The sequence below is a fragment of the Martes martes genome (assembly GCF_963455335.1).
Source record: "Martes martes genome assembly, chromosome: 15".
Classification (NCBI taxonomy): Eukaryota; Metazoa; Chordata; class Mammalia; order Carnivora; family Mustelidae; genus Martes; species Martes martes.
The window spans coordinates 41,688,345-41,707,958 of NC_137903.1; the positions used below are offsets into that span (position 1 = coordinate 41,688,345).

At 43.5% G+C, this 19,614-nt stretch overlaps 1 protein-coding gene across 4 annotated transcripts in view; it reads left to right on the forward strand.

Annotated features, from left to right (window-relative positions):
• RABGAP1L (RAB GTPase activating protein 1 like) overlaps positions 1–17,195 on the forward strand; it is a 757,100-nt gene extending 739,905 nt beyond the window's left edge. For all 4 annotated transcript variants that reach the window (XM_080824387.1, XM_080824389.1, XM_080824390.1 and 1 more), the window contains 5 exons: positions 3,807–3,911; positions 6,829–6,912; positions 10,667–10,738; positions 15,063–15,260; positions 16,374–17,195. In XM_080824387.1, coding sequence (XP_080680513.1) covers positions 3,807–3,911; positions 6,829–6,912; positions 10,667–10,738; positions 15,063–15,260; positions 16,374–16,526 — 612 coding nt within the window. In that variant the 3' untranslated portion in view covers positions 16,527–17,195. The remainder of the gene's footprint in view (positions 1–3,806; positions 3,912–6,828; positions 6,913–10,666; positions 10,739–15,062; positions 15,261–16,373) is intronic.
• Positions 17,196–19,614: the final 2,419 nt, after the last annotated feature.

Sequence of the window (19,614 nt, forward strand, 5' to 3'; positions counted from 1 at the left end):
TTTCGGTGTCCTGTCCCCCAGCCAGGCTGGAAGGGCACCCGCCGCCTAGGGAAAGTGCTGGCTCTGCCCACCTCCACCCCGTTCACCCCCTACTTTTCCATTGCCACTTTTCTCAAAATCACATCTCTTCATTAAAATAGCCAGACTTGGACAAACTTAAAACAAACATGAAAGCAGCTTGTATTCAAGACAATATGTAAACAAACAAGCGCTAATTAGGTAATTAGGTACTCTTCAAAAATAAATTATCCCCCACCCTTGTCCCTTTAGTGCTGGCTTTGGGCTTCCTGGGCACCAGAGGCTCTTAAATTTTTCTCTTTGACACAGCCTTCTGTTTTGACAACTTGCCCTCCCTCAGACTCTTAGAATAAGGACTTCTCCCTGTGATTAACAATGTAAAAAGATACAATATCTCCATTTCCGTTTCTGTAGCAAGCTGCCTTCAACCCTTCCCGTCCTTTCTTGTTCCCAAGGAAGGAACAGAAGAGACACGGCGCCTTGTCCTTCCAAACAGAGCGAGTGCTGTGTTAGAGCAGGGGCTCCGTGTAATGAGTGGTAAAGTCTTTTGTTTTGTTTTAAATTGAACAACTGGCTTGACCAGTTTTGTTTTGTTTTTTTTTAAGAGATTTTATTTATTTATTTGACATGAGAGTTAGAGCCAGAGGGCACAGAGGCAATGGCAGAGGAAGAAGCAGCCTCTGCACCAAGCTGGGAGCCCGATGCGGGGCTGGATCCCAGGACCCTGGGGTCATGACCTGAGCCAAATGCAGCCAGGTGCTCAACCATCTGAGCCACCCAGGCACCCCTGGCTTGACTAGTTCTTTGAGAAATCATTTCTGAGAGATCCTCATCCCTGATGCAAGCACCGAAGCTTTCGATCAGGTTATCTGTTAATTGATGATTAAATCACAAATGGCAGTGCTTTTTCCTCTCCTGTGTATGTCATATGAACCTTATGTAGCACTTAGAAGTCACCACATCGATAAGGCATTTAAGGGAGGGCCTGGGTGACTCAGTTGGTTAAGCATCTGTCTTTGGCTTGGGTCTTGATCCTGGGGTCCTGGGATTGAGCCCCACATGGGACTCTGTGCTTGTCAGGGAGTCCGCTTCTCCCTCTGCCTGCCATTCTGCCTGCTTATGCTCTCTCTCTCGCTCTCCCTGTCAAATAAATAAAATCTTTTAAAAAACAAAATAAGACATTATAAGATGTTGGTAAGTGCTGAGACACCGGCTCAGTCAGTTTGGCGGCCGACTCTTGATTTGGCTCAGGTCATGATGTCAAGGTCCTGAGACTGAGCCCCACATTGGGCTCCCTGCTCAGTGGGGAGTCTGCGTCAGATTCTCTTTCTCCCTCTGCCCCTCCCCCTGCTCTCTCTCCCTCTCTGTCTCTCTCAAATAAATAAGTCTTTAAAAAAGATGTTGGTAAGTGATTAGAGATAGTAATGACAGTGATCTTAACAAATTATGGTGAAGATTTTATAGTTTGAATTCAAAGAATATGAATATCTATCTGTTTAGTATTATATCCCTAGAGATTCATTTAACGTGAAAGATGATTTCTAGTTAAATGAGGCCTAGAAATTGGTTGTCCAAAGACCCAGAAGACTGTTCTTAGGAGAACCAAGTTTTTGCAGATGTGGTCCTATCTTGATGAGCTGTAGAATCATTCTGACTTCACTGTTTAACATAGAGGAGAGACTCTGGAGGAAGCTTCTGGAAAATTCTGACACTCCTCCCACATGGGACCCCCAGCAATTTCTGCAGATGTCAGAAACACTCCTTTAGTGTTCCAGAACTATAAAATAGAATGTCTAGATGTGATGCACAATTTAAGAAGCTTAAATATCCAGGTAGCAGAAATTTACAAAAGGCTAAAAATTTGGGGTGAATCTCTTAGGAAACATTCACTTCAGAGTGTCATGAAGAGAAAGGACTCTTCTCTTCACAAACTGGAAAATGCGGGGGCTACTGAAGAGGACGTTAAATTGCACTCTTCTTTATCAGGAGGGCTATCACTTACACACACAGTCTGAGGTAGAACTTGAACCCGTGGGCTGAAGTTGTGGGGACCTAGATTTGGTTCGATTTTTAAGAACACTGAAGTGATCTGTGTTGCTGTTCTGGATTCTCTGCTCTCTGACCCTCCCTCAGAGACTCTGGGGAGGTGCTCCCTGCTCTGACTGCAGTCATCTGACTGGCTCTTGAATTCGCTGTTTTGAGTGTCTATAATCTGCACCGGATACTATATACAATTTATGAAAACATAACTTGCACGGATATCTTGCCCACCTCTAGTTTCAGGATATACTTTTGCTGTGTAGTTTTCCCCCTTAAAATCTATCAGAGCAAATTTTAGAGACTTTTTAAGAGGGACGTTTTTACCTTCACTACACCATAATTGCAAATTATCTGAAAACAGCTGTGACCATCAGCCTGTGGGACACTGGGAACTACCAGCCCAGACAGAGAGGCTGGAGGGCCGCTTCTCTGCTAGGCCCTGGCAGACTGTGCTGGCCTGGCCATCTGGACAAGTGGGAGATGGGGTGAAACACATGCAGGGCCACCTGGCCAGTTTTTACGATTCTTTGGATAATGTTTTGCTGTTGTCGGCCAAGGATAGCTTCTTCGAATAGCTGTCTGTCCTCTGTGTCTGTGGTTTTCTCTGCTGAGCTCATCCTGTGGCCCCGTGCCACCTCCACCCCACACAGTGCCCCCTGGGCAGTGATTGGAGAGTCACCTCCATTCATTCAGCAAGTACCTGGGGAGTCCCCGCCCCACCTGGTGCTGGCCTTGGTGCTGGGGAGATGGGGATAAGCAAGTCTAATGGGCAAGACAGAGAAACTCCACATGTGATCTGTCAGTAGAGATTGTGCTCAGTGCTATCAAGGGAAATAGGAGAGATGTAAGCAGAGGAACTCATTTAGATGGAGGTGAGGAGCTGATTCAGGTCAGGGTGAGTGGGACAGGGCTCAGGGCTCACCCCACTGCAGATGTGAACTTGACGCTGAGACCTACAGGGAGAGGTAAGGGTCTAGGGTGTGCAGTAGGTTTGTGTTGACTAGTTAAATAAACGCACGGTGCTTTCCTGGTTAATTGGACTCTGTATCCAAGTTTAGAGCAGAGTATTCGCTCTGAGCTCTGCTCAGCCATTCCAGAAACACGGCCTTTTCTGATCGGGTGCCTGGTCCATAGATCAGTTTTCCCCAAGGCTATCTCTGTCATGGGTTTTTAGTCTTAATTTCTCCTTGCTGCACTCACGGTCCTATGTGCGTCCCTTCGCCAGCCATTTTACCTCTGCTGGTCTTTGGATTTTCTCACCTACTGTTGACCACGGATCAGCCTGTCTCTCTCTGAATCTGCACCCCCCCACCCCCAGGCACTAACAGCTAGAAGCTTCTGTATGCGGCTCCGGCCCTTCATCCTAGCCTTCTACATGGTCTCAGAGTGACTGAAAATGTGGAAGAAGCATTTAGAAAAGAGCATGCGCTTTGACGCCTTTCACGTCTGAACTCAGATCACGCCTCTCCTATTCGATGTCTGCCCCAGTCGGGTTATTCGAACTCTCCAGACTTTACTGCCATTGTCAGTAAAATCATTGTTGTTGTGAGGATCAGAGATGGTGTGTGCCACGTGCCTGCTAGGAAATTGGCCTTCCATGAAAGCAGCCATCCCCTGGGTGAGCGAGGAGGGGGAACATGGCTTTTGGTCGTGAGGCAACCATCATAACTAGAGATTAGGTTTGGAGAGAGTATCCACACACGTTCTTTCTTCGCCTTCTTATGATTGCCGTGTGCTCCGACGTGCAGGCAGAAGACAAGGCAGATGTGCTGAATAAGGAGCTCCTCCTGACCAAGCAGAGGCTGGTAGAGACTGAGGAAGAGAAGAGGAAGCAAGAGGAAGAGACGGCCCAGGTGAGCGGCATCGGGGGGCGGGGGCATGAGGAGTTGATTAACACTCTAAGCAAGACATAAAATTAAACTTATTCTAAGTCAAGGGCGATGTGGAAGCAGGACACGCGAATAGCTTTGGGTCTCCGCATTTTGTCTGAAGGGTGTTCGAAGTGGAGGCAAGAACTGATTTCGTCCCTTGAACAGGTTTTAGGAATCTGCCTTTACTCAGATGTCTAGCAAGAGTGTGAAGTTTCCTCTAAGTTTAGCAACTTGGACTTAGATCCAAGAGCTTGGACAAATCTGTAGAGCTTGTGTCCTTTCTCCAAGATCGTTGACATCAGCAGTATGAGGGGCACGGGGAGGGGGAAGCCTGCAGAGATGTCCGGGAGGCTGGGAGGTGCTGTCAGTCCCGCTCTGTCTCGCTGATTCCTGCCTTAGAAGGAGCGCCTGCGTTCCTGGCAGAGCGCTAAACCCCTATTCCCCAGGGGAAGGAGAAACCCCTTTGGGAACCAGGCTTGAAGTTCGCCCACTCCAGTCTTCGTGTGCGTTGGGAGGCTGAGCAGCTGGGAGACCTCGGCTTGGCCAAGTCCTCCCAGCTAAGAGACAGGAGGGGCCTTCTACTCAAGGAGTTGAGCCCGCCGGCCTTCCAGCCTTCCGGGCCGCCTCACCAACGGTCTCGCCTCTGCCAGTCCCAGCCAGGCATGATTCACTCATTTATTTTAATGAGTTTCATTCCAAGACATCAAAAATACTAAATATAGGGGCGCCTGGATGGCTCAGTGGGTTAAAGCCTCTGCCTTCGGCTTGGGTCATGGTCTCAGGGTCCTGGGATCGAGCCCCACGTCGAGCTCTCTGCTCAGCAGGGAGCCTGCTTCCTCCTCTCTCTCTGCCTGCCTCTCTGCCTACTTGTGATCTCTGTCAAATAAATAAATGGAATCTTTAAAAAAAAATACTAAATATAAAATAGAACCCAAAGCATTTCAAAGACCTGTAGCCAAGCAGAAAAAAGTCCACCAAAGTTAGTAAAGAAGGGATGTATCATTTAGCACCTCCCAGGATTGATAAAAAGTGTTCCATGATTTTTCTTTTTTTAATTGGAAAATGATGAAATGATTCTGGGCATTTAGTGTGGGCCAAGATTTTTTTTTTTGCATAGTCAAATTTTTTAAGGAGCTGATTATCCAGTTTGAGCCAGGTCTTTGATGGGTCTGTGGTTTTTTTATTTGTTTGTTTTGTTTTGTTTTTTTGTTTGTTTGTTTTTATCTCCTGCCTTTCGGGGGCTGATTCAGTACTTTAGGTAAAGAATGAAGCTATTAGCAAATTAATTAATTTAACCCATGCTTCTTCCCTCCCTGTGTGTGTGTGGGCACACACACGTATTTGTATATGTGTGTATATCCCGTTTTAATCATTATGGTACCATTTTAATCATTTTGATCGTTATGTGAGATAGGGATTATTCTCTTCATTTGCCAGATAAAGAAACTATGGTTTAGAGAAATTAAGTGACACTTGCTCAGAGCCTCTCGGCTTTCTAAGTTTGTCCTGAAGTCTGTGGCGCCTTATCATGGGAGGGCAGAATGGTGTGATTTCCGTCCTTTAATTATGGAAGCTAGAGAGTAGAGACCAATATAAATAACCAGCTTTGAATCAATATAACCTATAAATTGCTTTTAGAATTTAAGAACATGGCAAATATGAAGGAATTCAGAAAACCTCAGTGATAAGGAGTCCGATTATAAATCGCAGTCATTTGTGAATTAGCAAATACAGCTAGTTTGGAATGCTGCAAAGCAGAATTTAATTTTTATTCTGATTATGTACTTAAAGAGTAACCCGAGCTGTATTGTGTTTGTTTGGTCAACAATGTGGAGGAGCTGAGTTCTTTCCTCATCTGATGGGCCTGGAGCTGTCCTACCTTCCTTGATACATAGCATCCCATGTTGCTGGACTCCAGAAATAAGTGTGTTTTTCAGTTTAGCGTTCTTGGTTTGGCATTTCTGTGACTGTAACAAGGACCTGCGTTATGTGTCATGCTGGATCCTTCTAAAGTCATTGCTCAGTCATTCCTCAGTCCCTGAATCTCCTGACCTCCAGGACTCTTACCTTCCTGCAACTTTTTCTGACTCCGGTCTCCAAAGCTTCCTGTTCCCACCTTCAGAGAGTTACCAGCCATGACAGTAGGGGCTATGAATGGGGAGGCCCTAAAATGCCTCTGCGGTCATTGATTATGTAGCAGTAAGAGTACACACAACGTTGCCTGGGTATTTGGTTTTGTTTTAGGCTCTCATAAGAATAAAGATAGCTTCGGGGTACCTGGCTGGCTCAGATGGGGGGAGCATGCAACTGTTGATCTCAGGGTTGTGAGTTCAAGCCCCACATTGTGTGGAGAGATTCCTTAAAATAAAGTCTAGGGTGCCTGGGTGGCTCAGTGGGTTGAGCCTCTGCCTTCGGCTCAGGTCATTATCTCAGGGTCCTGGGATCAAGCCCCGCACCGGGCTCTCTGCTCAGCAGGAAGTCTGCTTCCCCCTCTGTCTCTGCCTGCCTCTCTGCCTACTTTGCGATCTCTGCCTGTCAAATAAATAAATAAAATCTTAAAAAAAAAAAAAGTCTTAAAAAAAAAAGAAAAAGAAGAAAGAAGATAGCTTCTGAAAGGACACGTATTTCACAACATATTTATAAAGTAAGTGGTAAGGATAAGCAGTTTTGTAATGGGGCCGCTCCATATGTCTTAGACGTTACAGGAGAGAAAAATGTCTGCATCTCTGAAGATGATCAGGCTTTCAAGCTTGACTACAGCTTCAGTGAGGAAAACTTATGTAGCTGTAGTTGTTAACATTGGCCTTGACTGAATCAGGCCAACATGAGTATAGGTGTTCATGGCAGTCCATTAGGCTTTTAACTGAGGCTTGGTGTTTCTCCTCCTCTGTCTCTCTAGCTAAAAGAAGTCTTCCGGAAACAGCTGGAGAAGGCTGAGTATGAGATAAAGAAGACCACAGCTATCATTGCCGAGTATAAGCAGGTAACAAGCCACTGGGCTTTGGATTGCTATAAAAGTGATTATTTGTACTGTTTTTCTTTGGGGGGAAAATAAACATTTTTGTCTTCAGAGTTCCCAGAACAGTGATTGCCGCGCACTCATTAAATTTGGTGACCTCCTTTCTCCTCCGAAATAAACAGTGGTTGGATGTACTTGCTGATAACGCGGGAGGTGTAACTGAGCAAAATGATCTTTTGGCTGTTTACAATGTTTGGTAGATTCCGAGGAACAGGAAAGTTGATTGTTACCACTGGGATCCTGTCTCTGCGCTCTCAGAAGCGCATTTCCAGTAGACCTCAGGAGTAACACTTTGCCTCTTTGCCAAGGACTAAAGTTTAGTGATTGTAGCAAAAAACAGTATCCAGGGAATCAGTGTGTCCTTCGCTGTCACAGTATAGAATGAGGGAGCTCTTTTTCCCACGTGGCTGTGTGGCCTTACCCAGCATTGGCCAAGGCTAGCGGGAAGCCTTCTCTGGGGACCCTTTGATCACTTAGTGGAGGGCTTGCTTCCCTTGAGGATATTCCAGGCCCCATCACCCGAGTGCTCCCAGAAAGCCCTCGTGCCAGCCTGCGTAGTATCGTCTTGTCTCTGCTGCTCATGCTGGGACATGGAAAGGACTCCGCATTGCTGAGAAACCCTTGAATGGGCTGCGGCACTTCCAGCTTTCCAGAATTAATAGAGGGACTGTACATCACCTGCTTATCCTAAGAACGTCCCTGGGGTCTCCTGCCTCATGTAGGAGTTTGAAGTCAGATTGGTATTCTTTTTAAAAATGTGCTGCTTATGAATAAAATTTATGTTCCTTGTGGAAAATTAAGAAAGTGTAGAAAAGCACAAAGAAAACACCCTCCCCCCCCCCGCTTAACCTTGCCAACTAGAAATAGTCACTGTAATATACTGAATATACATTGTTGCTGTATACATAAAAATGTCATTTATATTGTTTGTGCTAATTTTTGGAGCTGATTCACTTCATATATAATGAACATTTTTTCAGAAGGATTTTTCTCCTTCGTGGAAGATTGCTTAGAAATAAGGCTTCAGAGCTGTCTTACTCTTTTTGCTGATAATCAATATGTGTTTATTTAATACCTGCTAGCTGAGAGGCTTGATTCTTTGGGGGAGTAAAAGATGAATTAATTCAATTTCTCTCCTTCAGAAGCTGATCTTGTAATGGGGAGATAACACCTGTGCACAGATAAGAGGAAAGGGAACTTACTGCCTGTGGGAAATGAAACCCTTCCTGGAGGAGGGGTGATTTGAGCTGTGCATCAAAGGCCAGGCGAGATTTGGGTATGTGGAGGCAGCAAAGGAGGATAGAAGTAGGGAACAGAGGAACAGCACCTGCAAAGGCATGGAGGTAGATAAGCGAACAGAAATAGTTTTGTTTGTCAAGAGTTCCGGGGACAGAAAAAGAAGCAAAGATGAGTTAGGTTCTAGTTCAAAGAGGGGCTTTGGGTTAGGCAGAGGAGTTTGGATTTTATTCTGTTTACAGCAGGAATGTTTGAGCAAGAAAGTGGCATAATCAGGGACATGTTGGCACCGATCTGTCCTAGTGAGAAACATGGAACCAAGTGGAGAGACCCACTGGCAAAGATAGAGACAGTAAGAGGCTAACCACAGAGTCCAGGTGAGAAAATAGCCTTAAACTAACATAAGTAGTAATGAAAATGGAGAAGAGGAAGACACAAAATATAGTCATTTTTTGCTGGACAAGGGAAAAGACTGACGATGATCCCGAGATTTTCAGTTTGGGTAACTAAGGAGAGGGATGATTAGATATTAACCAGTCCAAGGAACAGTAAAGACCTGGTGCCGTGGTACTTGCCATCACTGCAGATGGGGTTTTTTTCATCACCGCATTAGGCCATGGGTGGCCACCATATGCAGCACTCTTCAAAATAGTAATCCTTGGGACTGTTCTTGAATATTATCTGGCAGGCACTACCAGTAATGTAAAAGGCAACAGACCCATCTGTCTGAAGATAATTAGGATATAAAACATAATCCAAATGCATTCTATAGTTGGAATTGGCTATGATTGGCTTTATTTTGGAATCTTTGTGGTTACTTGAAAGGGTATATGGTTTGCCAAAATTATTAGGGAGATTGCTTCTTTTTCACATCAGGTAATACAGTCCTATTCATTATTTCCAGGCTTGGATCTGGAGAAATTGGAAACAACTCCACAAGCAGGCCCTGGTCTCTAGAGCCTTTTTTTTTTTTTTAATCTATTTGAGAGAGAGAGAGCAGGGGGAGGGGGAGAGGGAGAAGCAGACTCCCCACTGAGCTGGGAACTTGAAGGGGGTGAGGGGAGTCAACTTCTATCTAAGGACTCTATCCCAGGACTCTGGGATCATGACCGGAGACGAAGGCAGATGCCTTCAAAACAGACATTGAAAAAAAAATCCCATGGGTGCCTGGGTGGCACAGTTGGTTAAGCGTCTGCCTTCAGCTCAGGTCATGATCTCCAGGTTCTGGGATCAAGCCCGACATCAGGCTCGCTCTCTCTCATAAATAAAAATCTTTTTATTTATTTATTTATTTTAAGATTTTATTTATTTGATAGAGAGAGAGTGAGAGAGAGAGAGATCACAAGTAGGCAGAGAGGCAGGCGGAGACAGAGGGGGAAGCAGGCTCCCTACTGAGCAGAAAGCCCAATGCAGGGCTCGATCCCAGGACCCTGAGATCATGACCCGAGCCGAAGGCAGAGGCTTAACCCACTGAGCCACCCAGGCGCCCCATAAAAATCTTTTTTAAAAAAATGCCTATTTTGTCATAGAGGTAGCTCTTTTACGTTTTTAGTTCAGATTGCATTTTAAAATTTGACATCCCCTAACTTTTTTTATTCTGTTTTTTTCAAAACAAAGATTCATATGTCACTCAGGGAATTGGAACATCTAGAATATTTTTTTAAGCAAATGGTTTTGTTCATTTGGTTGGTTGGTGTCAGCTTTGAAAGCACGTTATTTCTACCTGCCCCTAGTACTTGTTGTTAGCACCTTATTTCAGAACCAATAATGAGATTTTCTTTAATGAGCACTCCTTATAGGTCACGTGCCATATTGAATCTTTTGCATACATTTTTCCCCCATTGATTATCACAGCACAGCGATTTGTATTTATGAAGGAACTGAAGCTTAGGAAGGTTAGTGAATTCGCCCAAGGACACAGTGCTGGAAGGAGCTACAGCTGGACCTCACGCTGGTCATTTCACGCCATCTTGCCAAACCACTTGATCAGAATTTTAGTCTTTATTATTTTCTGGGCATTTTAACTCTGTTTTATCCATCCTCTCTGCCGCTTTTTAAGGAAACTTTAGGTCATTGAAAACAGAGACTCTCCCTGTGGCAGTGCACAGGAGAAGTTTCTGGTCCAGAATTCTTTTCATCCTGTTTCCAGAATGGAACTTTGCACAAAGTGGATCCCAGCAGAGATTCTGTAGATTGACTCCAAAATAGGACAGGAATTCACTGGAAATAGCCACAAAGTCTCGTGACAGAAAGATATCAAATTACCCCATGTGTTCTACTAATTCAGATGAAAATACGCTTTCCGCGTGGAAAACTCTCTCAGGCTCTCCGCTGTGCGTGGACTGCATTTGCGGGGCTGTTCTTTTGCGAGGTTTTCTTCTGGCCTGGGAGAAGCCAGAGCCATCCGTGAATTGGTTACACAGAGATGTGCACATCAGAGCTGTTCCGCTTCCTAATAAAGACACTCTTTTCTTTCCTTCAGATCTGTTCCCAGTTAAGTACCAGACTGGAGACACAGCAGGCCGCCAGCAGGGAGGAGCTGGAAGTGGTTAAGGTGAGGCGGTGCGATAACGCTCTGTGCGTTGGCTTCTTACAGATTCACGCAGTCGTACGTCAGTACCCGAGGGGCAGCCCCGCCCCCTTGCGTAACCACGCCCCCCGGCGGCCCAGGTTCTGACGTCACGCCCACCCTGCCCCTCTCGGTGGGTGGAAAGCGGATTCTGTCTCTGACCGGGTGTGATCCTCTTCGCTGCCTGCAGAAAGGCTGTGTTCCCATCAATGTCAGGGCTTGTGGCAGGCAGGTCGTGGGAGCTCAGCCTTGTCACAGGAGGCTCCTGAGCCTTCTTGCACGGTGGACGCCTGGGAACCCTCGGCATCAGGCTAGAACTGTGGCTTTGGCCTGGTGCGCCACAGGGCAGGACCCTCCCCTTGCTCTCCACCAGTTTTTTGGAGGGTTGTTTTTAAAGGAAACTGTAGGATTTCTTTACATGCTGCCCCCTGGTGGTGAAACTCCTTTTGTTGCCTACGTGAGAAAAGCGATTGCTAATTCCCGCAGAATCCACAGCAGAGCAAATGGATCCCTGTCTTCAGAAGCAGTGCTGGCACAGCCAACTCTTGTGACCTGCGTGCAGAAACCCGACGTAGTTCTCTTTGAGTATATTCAGGTTTGATGCTAGTGCATAAATGCATTCTAGACACGTTAGCATATAACTGAACGACTGGGACAAGTTATTTACCTCTCTGAGCTGTATTTTGGGTCCTGTAAAATAGAGACAACATTACCCGCTTCAGCCGGTTATTTTGAAGATTAAATAAGTGCTTAGCTTAGTGGTTGGCACACAGTAAACCCATAGTTTTATAACTTTATAACCTGAAAATCTGAGACATGAGAACTGAAAATATGAACCTTGTTCTGACTTTGTAGTCCAAGTGTTTTTTTCTTATTTCCTGTTCTAAAACACTCTGAGATTATTAGTGACTGTGACGTTGGTCATCTCCCTGCCCAAACCTGCCAAAATTTTGGGCTCATGTCTTCCCTCTCTGGTCTACCTTTACCTTCTTCCTCCTTGGCCTTTATCATCCTTTTTTCACACTAACACTCAGTTGATGATGTTCCTTGGTATAAAAGGGTTAACTATCCTGAACTAAAATCTTCATGGAAATATAAATGAAATGGATGTATATGGGTCACTCAAGGCTTTATTGAGCATCTATGTGGACAGCTTTTAATGTTTTACAGAAATTATGCATAACAAAAAGTTTAGAATTTCCCTACAGGAGCCAGTTGTATGTATGCATGTGAAATATTTAGGGAATAGTACAGAGGCATGTAAGTCAGCACTGAGTTGGATGACATGGACAAGCAGCGTTTTGAGAAAGCAACATCGTAAGAACTGCAGACCAAAGATGACTTTGTAGAGGAGGCTGGACTGAAGCAGGACTTCTGTTAGAAGATTTCTAGACTTCTGTTAGAAGGATTTAGAAAGGACATTCTGGAAGAAACTGTGAAGACCCAGAAATCCAAATGAGTCTCATTAAGGAGGCTGATGTGCTTCAAGTATTAAGGAATGGAGGGAAATACTGGATATTATAAACAATAGACAACTGGGTCGTCTAATGAAAGGCCGTGATATTCGGGAAGAGGAACCTGAACTTGTTTTGGCCGAAAACAACAACTAACACCTAGTAAACATGCCCTGTGTGTACTTTTCCAAAGATTATCCCATTTTATCCTCTCAGCTTCCTGTGTAGGTAGATACTATTATATCTTTTTCTTATTAAAAAAAAAAAGATTTTATTTATTTATTTGAAGATCGAGGTAGAGCCCAAGGAGAGGGAGCAGCAGGCAGAGAGAGAGAGAAGCAGACTCGCTGATGAGCAGGGAGCCCGATGCAGAACTCAATCCCAGGACCCTGAGATCATGACCTGAGCTGAAAGCAGATGCTTAACCAACTGAGCCACCCGGGTGCCCCAATTATATCTTCTTTTTAATGACTTATTAGGTCTTGTTTTTACTGACAATGATCACCAAAACAGGTCATTCATGATCTCAAGGTCACAGTGAATAGTAATGCCGGGATTTGAACCCTGGGAGTGAGACTCTACTCTCCATACCCTTGGTCACTGTACTGTCCCATAGCCTCTTGACCCAACGCTACTTCCCTTTCATCTCTTGTTTGGCGTGATGCTGTAGATTTTGATGTTTCCATTCTCCTGTAACACCATTCCCCTTGCACATAACCCTTCGCACTGGAGTTAGAATGAGCTTTCCCCAGGATGAATGTCATTCTCTCACTCTGTGTATCAATTTAGAATGAGATTGGCCACAGGGAGGAAACCCAAAATAACAATGGCTTAAAACACAAAAGACGTAATCTCACTTAAAAAAAAAAAAAAAAAAAAAGTCTAGGGCTAGAAAGATCCTTGGTTTTATCAGCAATCCACACTGGTCAGGTATCAGTGACCTACACCCTCAGCACCGGCTGCCATCTTCAAGGTCACTTGAAAGTCAAACCTGTCGACTGGAGTGACCTCCATCACACCCACCTTCCAGGGTCGAATTTGGAGCCAGAAGAAAATGCCAGGGTCCTAGAGCCCACCTCCAGCTGGGTGAGCTCTAAGTGGCTTTCCTTGAAGCTCCATACCACACTTTGCTGACCTGTCAGAACTGAATCTCATGGCCACACTGAGTTTCAGGGGAGCCTGGGAAATGGCAGCTTTTAACCGGGCAAACTGCCAGCCCACATGAAGTCAGAGTTCTGTTAGTAAGGAAGACGGGGAGGTGGACGCTGGCTGAGACCCTGCAGCCTCGTGAGGCTCAGTGCTCTCTTTCCAGCGGGGAGCCCCGGATGTAGTGAGTGCCTTCGCTGTAGGACGGAATCGGGGTTCCATAGCATTACACTGGGGAACCTTTACATTGGGGCCATGGACAACACTTCTCACTTCCTGCCTCTCGCTGCTCTGCCATTCCTCCCCGCTGGAGCCTGCTCACACTCCCCGCAGTTCTCTGAAGGGCCAGCGGCTTTGCACACAGTATTCACCCTGCTGAGATGTCCTCCTCCCTCCGGGAGCCTGTTCCTTCATGCGGTTCCGCCTAATAGAACTGCCTGCCCAGCTTGGCAAACTTTTAATCATTTAAGACCCAGATCAAAAGCCACCACTTTTAACATTTTATTTAGTCTACCATAAACACATAAAACTAATACTTGCTGTTTGCCTATTTAGTGCCAGTAGTGGGCTAATTACTCTCCCAGGTTCTGAAGAGGCTTACAAGATATCTTTTAAGTGTCTAATGAATATTAATCAGGTAGAATCTGAAGAGTACATTAAGGATGGGATAAGAAAGCGATCAGGGTGTGTGTTGTAATGAGCACTGGGTATTATAAAAGACTGATGAATCACAGACCTGTACCCCTGAAACAAATAATACATTCTATGTTAATTTAAAACAAACAAACAAACAAAGCAATCAATTGGGGGCTGAGAAGATGACTTCTAGGGATTCAGGCCTGGGATGAGGAGAGCTTGGAATGTCCGAGAAAAAATGACCAACTGAATATGGAATGAGGGAGAAGGGAAAGAAGACGAGCCCAGAGTTCAGGCCTAAATGGTGGAGACAGGCATTAGTGACACAGAAATGTGGGGAGAATTGGGATGTGTGTGTGTGTGTGAAGAGAAAAGAATAGTTTCAGTTATGGACATATTATAATATGTAGTAGTACATTAAATTAGAGATGCTCTGTAATATCTTTTAGCTCTAAACTATTTTTGGAGCTGTTGTAAGAAAACAAGAGTTGCTTTGGTCGGTGCCGCGCGCCTGACTGGCAGGCCAGACATGAGGCAGGGTTGCTGGGATTACCTTGAACAATAATGATTCTCTTTGCTTAAAGCTGAACCAAAGGACAGGACATAAACTTCGTTGCAGGCATAGATTTAGGTCAGTCACAGTGACCTTTCTCAGTCTCCTGTGGACCGGCTACTTACGCTCTGAGTTTCTTCACTTGCAGCGGGGGTGGGAAGAGTACGCAGCCTTACAGGACCTCTAGGATTCAGGAGACACTGCTTGGAGAGCCTGTGGTGTGGGGCTCTAGAAGGACTCATGGCAGCACAGAATTTCCAGGACAGGTTTCACAGAGATGCTCTAATAGTTTCCATTTCCAGGGAAATGGATACTCTAGAGATACTTTAAGAAGCAAGGAGCACTGAACTTGAGCAACTGAGTTTTGTGCTAAAACCATTTTGGCTGCAGCGCAAAACATACAATTACCTTCAGAAGTGGGCTTGCCTTTGAGAACCATAAGCAGCGTCTACGTCTTGTTTCTGGAAATGATTTCTGCCGTGAAGTCACTTGATGTGGGTTCTCTCTTTGGCTATTTCAGGGTAAAATGATGGCCTGTAAACACTGCAGTGACATTTTCAGCAAAGAGGGGGCTCTGAAGCCGGCGGCCGTCAGCAGGGAGGAGCAGGGGGTGGACCTGGATGACGAGAAGGACAACCTGAAGAAGCAGCTGAGGGAGATGGAGCTGGAGTTGGCGCAGACCAAGCTGCAGCTGGTGGAGGCCAAGTGCAAAATCCAGGTTGGTGACCGGAGGAGAGAAGCGATCCATGCTCTAGGACACATTCTTGTCCTTTGGCTCCATCCATCCAGCTCGGCATCTGAAGAGGTTTCCGCATACGATGAATACTTTTTTTGCCCACTAATGTGTCCTCCAGAGTCACATTTTACATCATTTAAAAAAGATTTTTTTTAAGATTTAATTTATTCATTTGACAGAGGAGAGACACAGCGAGAGAGGGAACATAAGCAGGGGGAGCAAGAGAGGGAGAAGCAGGCTCCCCGCTGAGCAGAGAGCCCAATGCAGGGCTCGATCCCAGGACCCTGGGATCATGACCTGAGCCGAAGGCAGAAGCTTAACCAACTGAGCCACCCAGGTGCCCCTACATCATTATTTTTAGACAGTGACATAAACACATAGTTTCAAATGAAAGCGTAATAATTAAAATAATATCCTATGAGAACTTAAGCATATGCTTTTTTAGTTTACCCTGAGATTTCTGTTGCCAAGATCCCTTCTCATCGAACTCAGCTGCTGTGGTAGCTGATCCTGAAAATGAAAGGCCAGACCTTCTCTGTTGTCCTCCTGACAGGTGGACATTGGCTGACACCCATTCTTTGCTTTGGAGCTTTTTCTCCTTCATCTTTACTTGACTTTGCCAAATTCTTTTCCCCAAAATCTCTGCCCATATGGGAAGATAACATAATTAGGAAAATAGTCCTGGCTTCTGATGAACTATTCCCCCCATTTCCCTTTTCCCAAGGTCCTTGCCTATCACCATAACCTGCCATGGCTCTAACCATGGCCCCACTAGCGACCCTGAATGGTTTCTGTGCTGGCCCGGGAGGTTCTTGGGGTAAAGGCCATGTGTTTGGAACTAGAATTCAGTCATGCTTACAACATCAGCAGAAGTTCTGTCCATCCATATATTTGTTGTTTCAAACATGTTGTAACCTAAACCTAAATTTGGACCAAAAACATTGCATTAAGAAGCCAATTAAAATCTCACATGGGTTTTGTGGGAGGACAGCTACAGCTATACAGACCTGGGGATTCCATAAAACTATACTTTGGGGTTTTTTGGGCAGAGAGAAAACACTTACATAATTCAGATGATTTTCTTTTCTTAATCAGGAACTGGAACATCAGAGAGGAGCCCTTATGAATGAAATCCAAGCTGCAAAAAACTCTTGGTTTAGCAAAACCCTGAACTCTATCAAAACAGCCACGGGCACCCAGCCACTGCAGCCACCGCCGGCCACCCAGCCACCCAAGGAGAGCACATAGTTCCAGCCTCCCCAAAGCACAAGAGCACAACGATCAAAGGGACAGAAACCCAGGAGGAATCTCCCGGTATCCCTTTGCAGGAAAGTAGAGGAGGCCAGAAAGCAAGCCAGGATCTCTCAGTAGCTCTCACTCGTTCTCGTTTGACACTTTGCAAAGGGATGTTATTTAAACTGACCTGAGTTATGTTGAATACCTGCTTTCGAGCTTCTCATGGAAGGCCAAGTTCAGTTCCACCATAGTATTACCCATTATTTTATATGCCTGATGTTTAGTTGGAAATAAGTAATTCAGAACTAAATGCTTTTAATTTAGAACTAATTATTCATAATTACTTTTATCTTACATAAAAATGGAGATGTCTTTTATTCCAAGGTTGAAGTGATAGGATATTTGTCACAGCAAAAAAAAACAAAAAAGAAAAAAAAAGAAAAAAAAAAAGAAAAAGAAAAAAAAAAGAAAAAAGATTGAAATCTAAACCTCTTATCTTTTCAGGATTTATTCAGATAAAGCACACTGTGGGACCATTCATGACGACTGTCAGGTTTCTTCCTGAAAGTGACTCCCTGGAAAATGATAATCCTGTCCAAAGAATAAACCTGGGATTGAACAGTCCCCCCAAAAAGAATGAGTTTATTTTCATTTTCTGTTGCGTGTATCTGGAAGTGAAGTGCCAAGAACCATGGAATAAGATAGACTATTGAGAAAACAACCTAGATGAAAGGAACAGAAATTTTGATAAACGCAGGATAAGATAAATCATTCGGCCCTAGTATTCCAACAGGTCCTTTTGAGAAACTCTACATGGGAATTGCCGATTCCTAAGTCTGAACACAGTTGTGACTTCCAGCAAACTTGAAGTCAGAGGTGGCTACTGTGAGTTGCAGCATTAGGGAGCCTTTACTGGAAAAGCCCAGAGAGACCCAGGTTCAGCCAATGTGCTTCAAATGAAATAGAGAACCAGGGACAGAGTATTTCATTTAAGGTTGACATATATTTGCTAAGTAAACACTAATATACTCTACCTTTTTAAAGTTACGAAATGGAAAATTAAGGTCAGTTTCACTTCATCTTAGTTTACTATTAGACAACTTTAACTATTTCTGTATCTCCCTAAAAATGTGCCCTTGGTACCCCAGATGAAGAGATGCAAATGCATTGGTAACATTTTTGATTGAATATAAAATCTTTATAGAAATACTTATCTCATGGAAAGGTAAAGCTATTGTTTAAAAGTTTGTGGAAATAGTTTTTTTTAATTATATTTAACATATAATTGAATATTCTTTGAATTGAACATATATTTAACATATAATTGGAAAAAAAACCTATTTCCACCAACTTTATATATATATATATATATATATATATATATATATATATATATATAGTCCTTGCAGGAAATTCTTTGGTAACAGCAAAACTAATTTTCCCATTTTCTAAACTAGTTTGGAGGCTTTGGTCCGTCAGCGATGTACAATAACATTTATTGATACTCATCCTTCCCTTCATTGTTGAACATACTGTTTGCAAAGGATCTTAAACTCTGTAGCCAGAGTGATTCTCATCTGTGCCATATGTTGCAATGAAAAATTACACATTCTTGGAAGTACAAATTAAATAAGAGCCATCTCAACTCCAGGAGCATGCACTATTAAGTTGCTCATAGTAGATAACTTTCCTCCAAAATGATCATTAAACTCTAAATTAAGTCCCCTTCATTGGTAAGTGTTTATTAAATCATCTATAACCCATAAAACTGATATGGATGTTATCCTTTATTATATTTATCAGATGATACTTTTCTTACAGAATTGTGTTTTGTCCTGACGTCTTTCATTATAATATTCATTTTCTTGTACCAAAAAGGAAAATAATCCAGCATTCTGAGTGTCTGTGTTGACGCTAATGTTCCCTACTTGGTGATTTAGAAAAGGTAATCTTTTTTTGTTGTTGTAAAATATAATGGCTAGAAAATTGCATCTTGGTACTTGTTTCTGTAAGTCATTTAGCATAATTTTTTAGCTTTACTGGTACTTTATGCTTTGGTTCCAAGAAGCCTTGTACAAGTTGCCTTATCAAATGGCCAGCTCAATTAAAGATGTTCTTTTGTGTTGTGTGAATCTCATAGTTTTACTGTACAGAGCTCTTTTTAACTTTCAAAAATCAACACATTCCACAGAATGCCTGAATTGCATAATTTTCCTTACATGGCAGTTGAGGGAGAAATGGAATGGCTATAAGTCCAGTCCTCACCTGTATACCAGGCTCAGTTCCAGAGCCCCTTAACATTTTTTTCTTTAAACAAAATCACCAGGTACATACATTCCAAATGTATAATCTTTTACATTTTCTCTTAACTCTTTCAGAAGATTTTAATGGCAATCTATAGATTGTTTTCCTCCTTCTCCAGTTCCATATCATACTTAGTTATGTGTATTGGTACCGTAAGTCTAAACCGTTCCTCACTGCAATGCCTTTGGGTCAGTTGCAATACTAGATAGAAAGAAAGAAAATTCAGAATTTGGTATATGATGTGTTTATTCATTCAACATGTTAGAATAGCACCAGCCCAGCCACATGTCCTTTCCCCTGTATTGTTTGAAAACTCGTACATCCCCGTGTTAAATAACTGTTGGTTTTAATTTCACTTATTTTGAAATATATTTGAAAATTACTACTCTTCTCTTGAATTTCTTTTAGAGAGACATCAACCAGCCCAGATATCTAGGAAATTTCCAAATACTCTAGAGTGTTTTTCATCTTTTCCTAGGATATGTTATATAAACCATTCCTCCAGAAACCCAATACTTACAGCATTCTGAGGAGTGATGATTTCTCTTCTCATTAAATTCTGCAGAATACATGAAAGGAGTGAATTTCAATTTGATAGTTCAGTTCATTAGCTTTTATATCTTGAGACTCTTGTTTAACACATTTTTGAAGCTGGAAAAAAAAAAACAAAACCCAGCTGAATTTTGCAGTGCATATGTTTGCCGGCTTCACACCCTGAGCCATGGCACAATTTGGTTATATTTAGTTACATACAATTTAATGCAAAGAAATTCCCAGTTACCTAATGCTCTGTGTA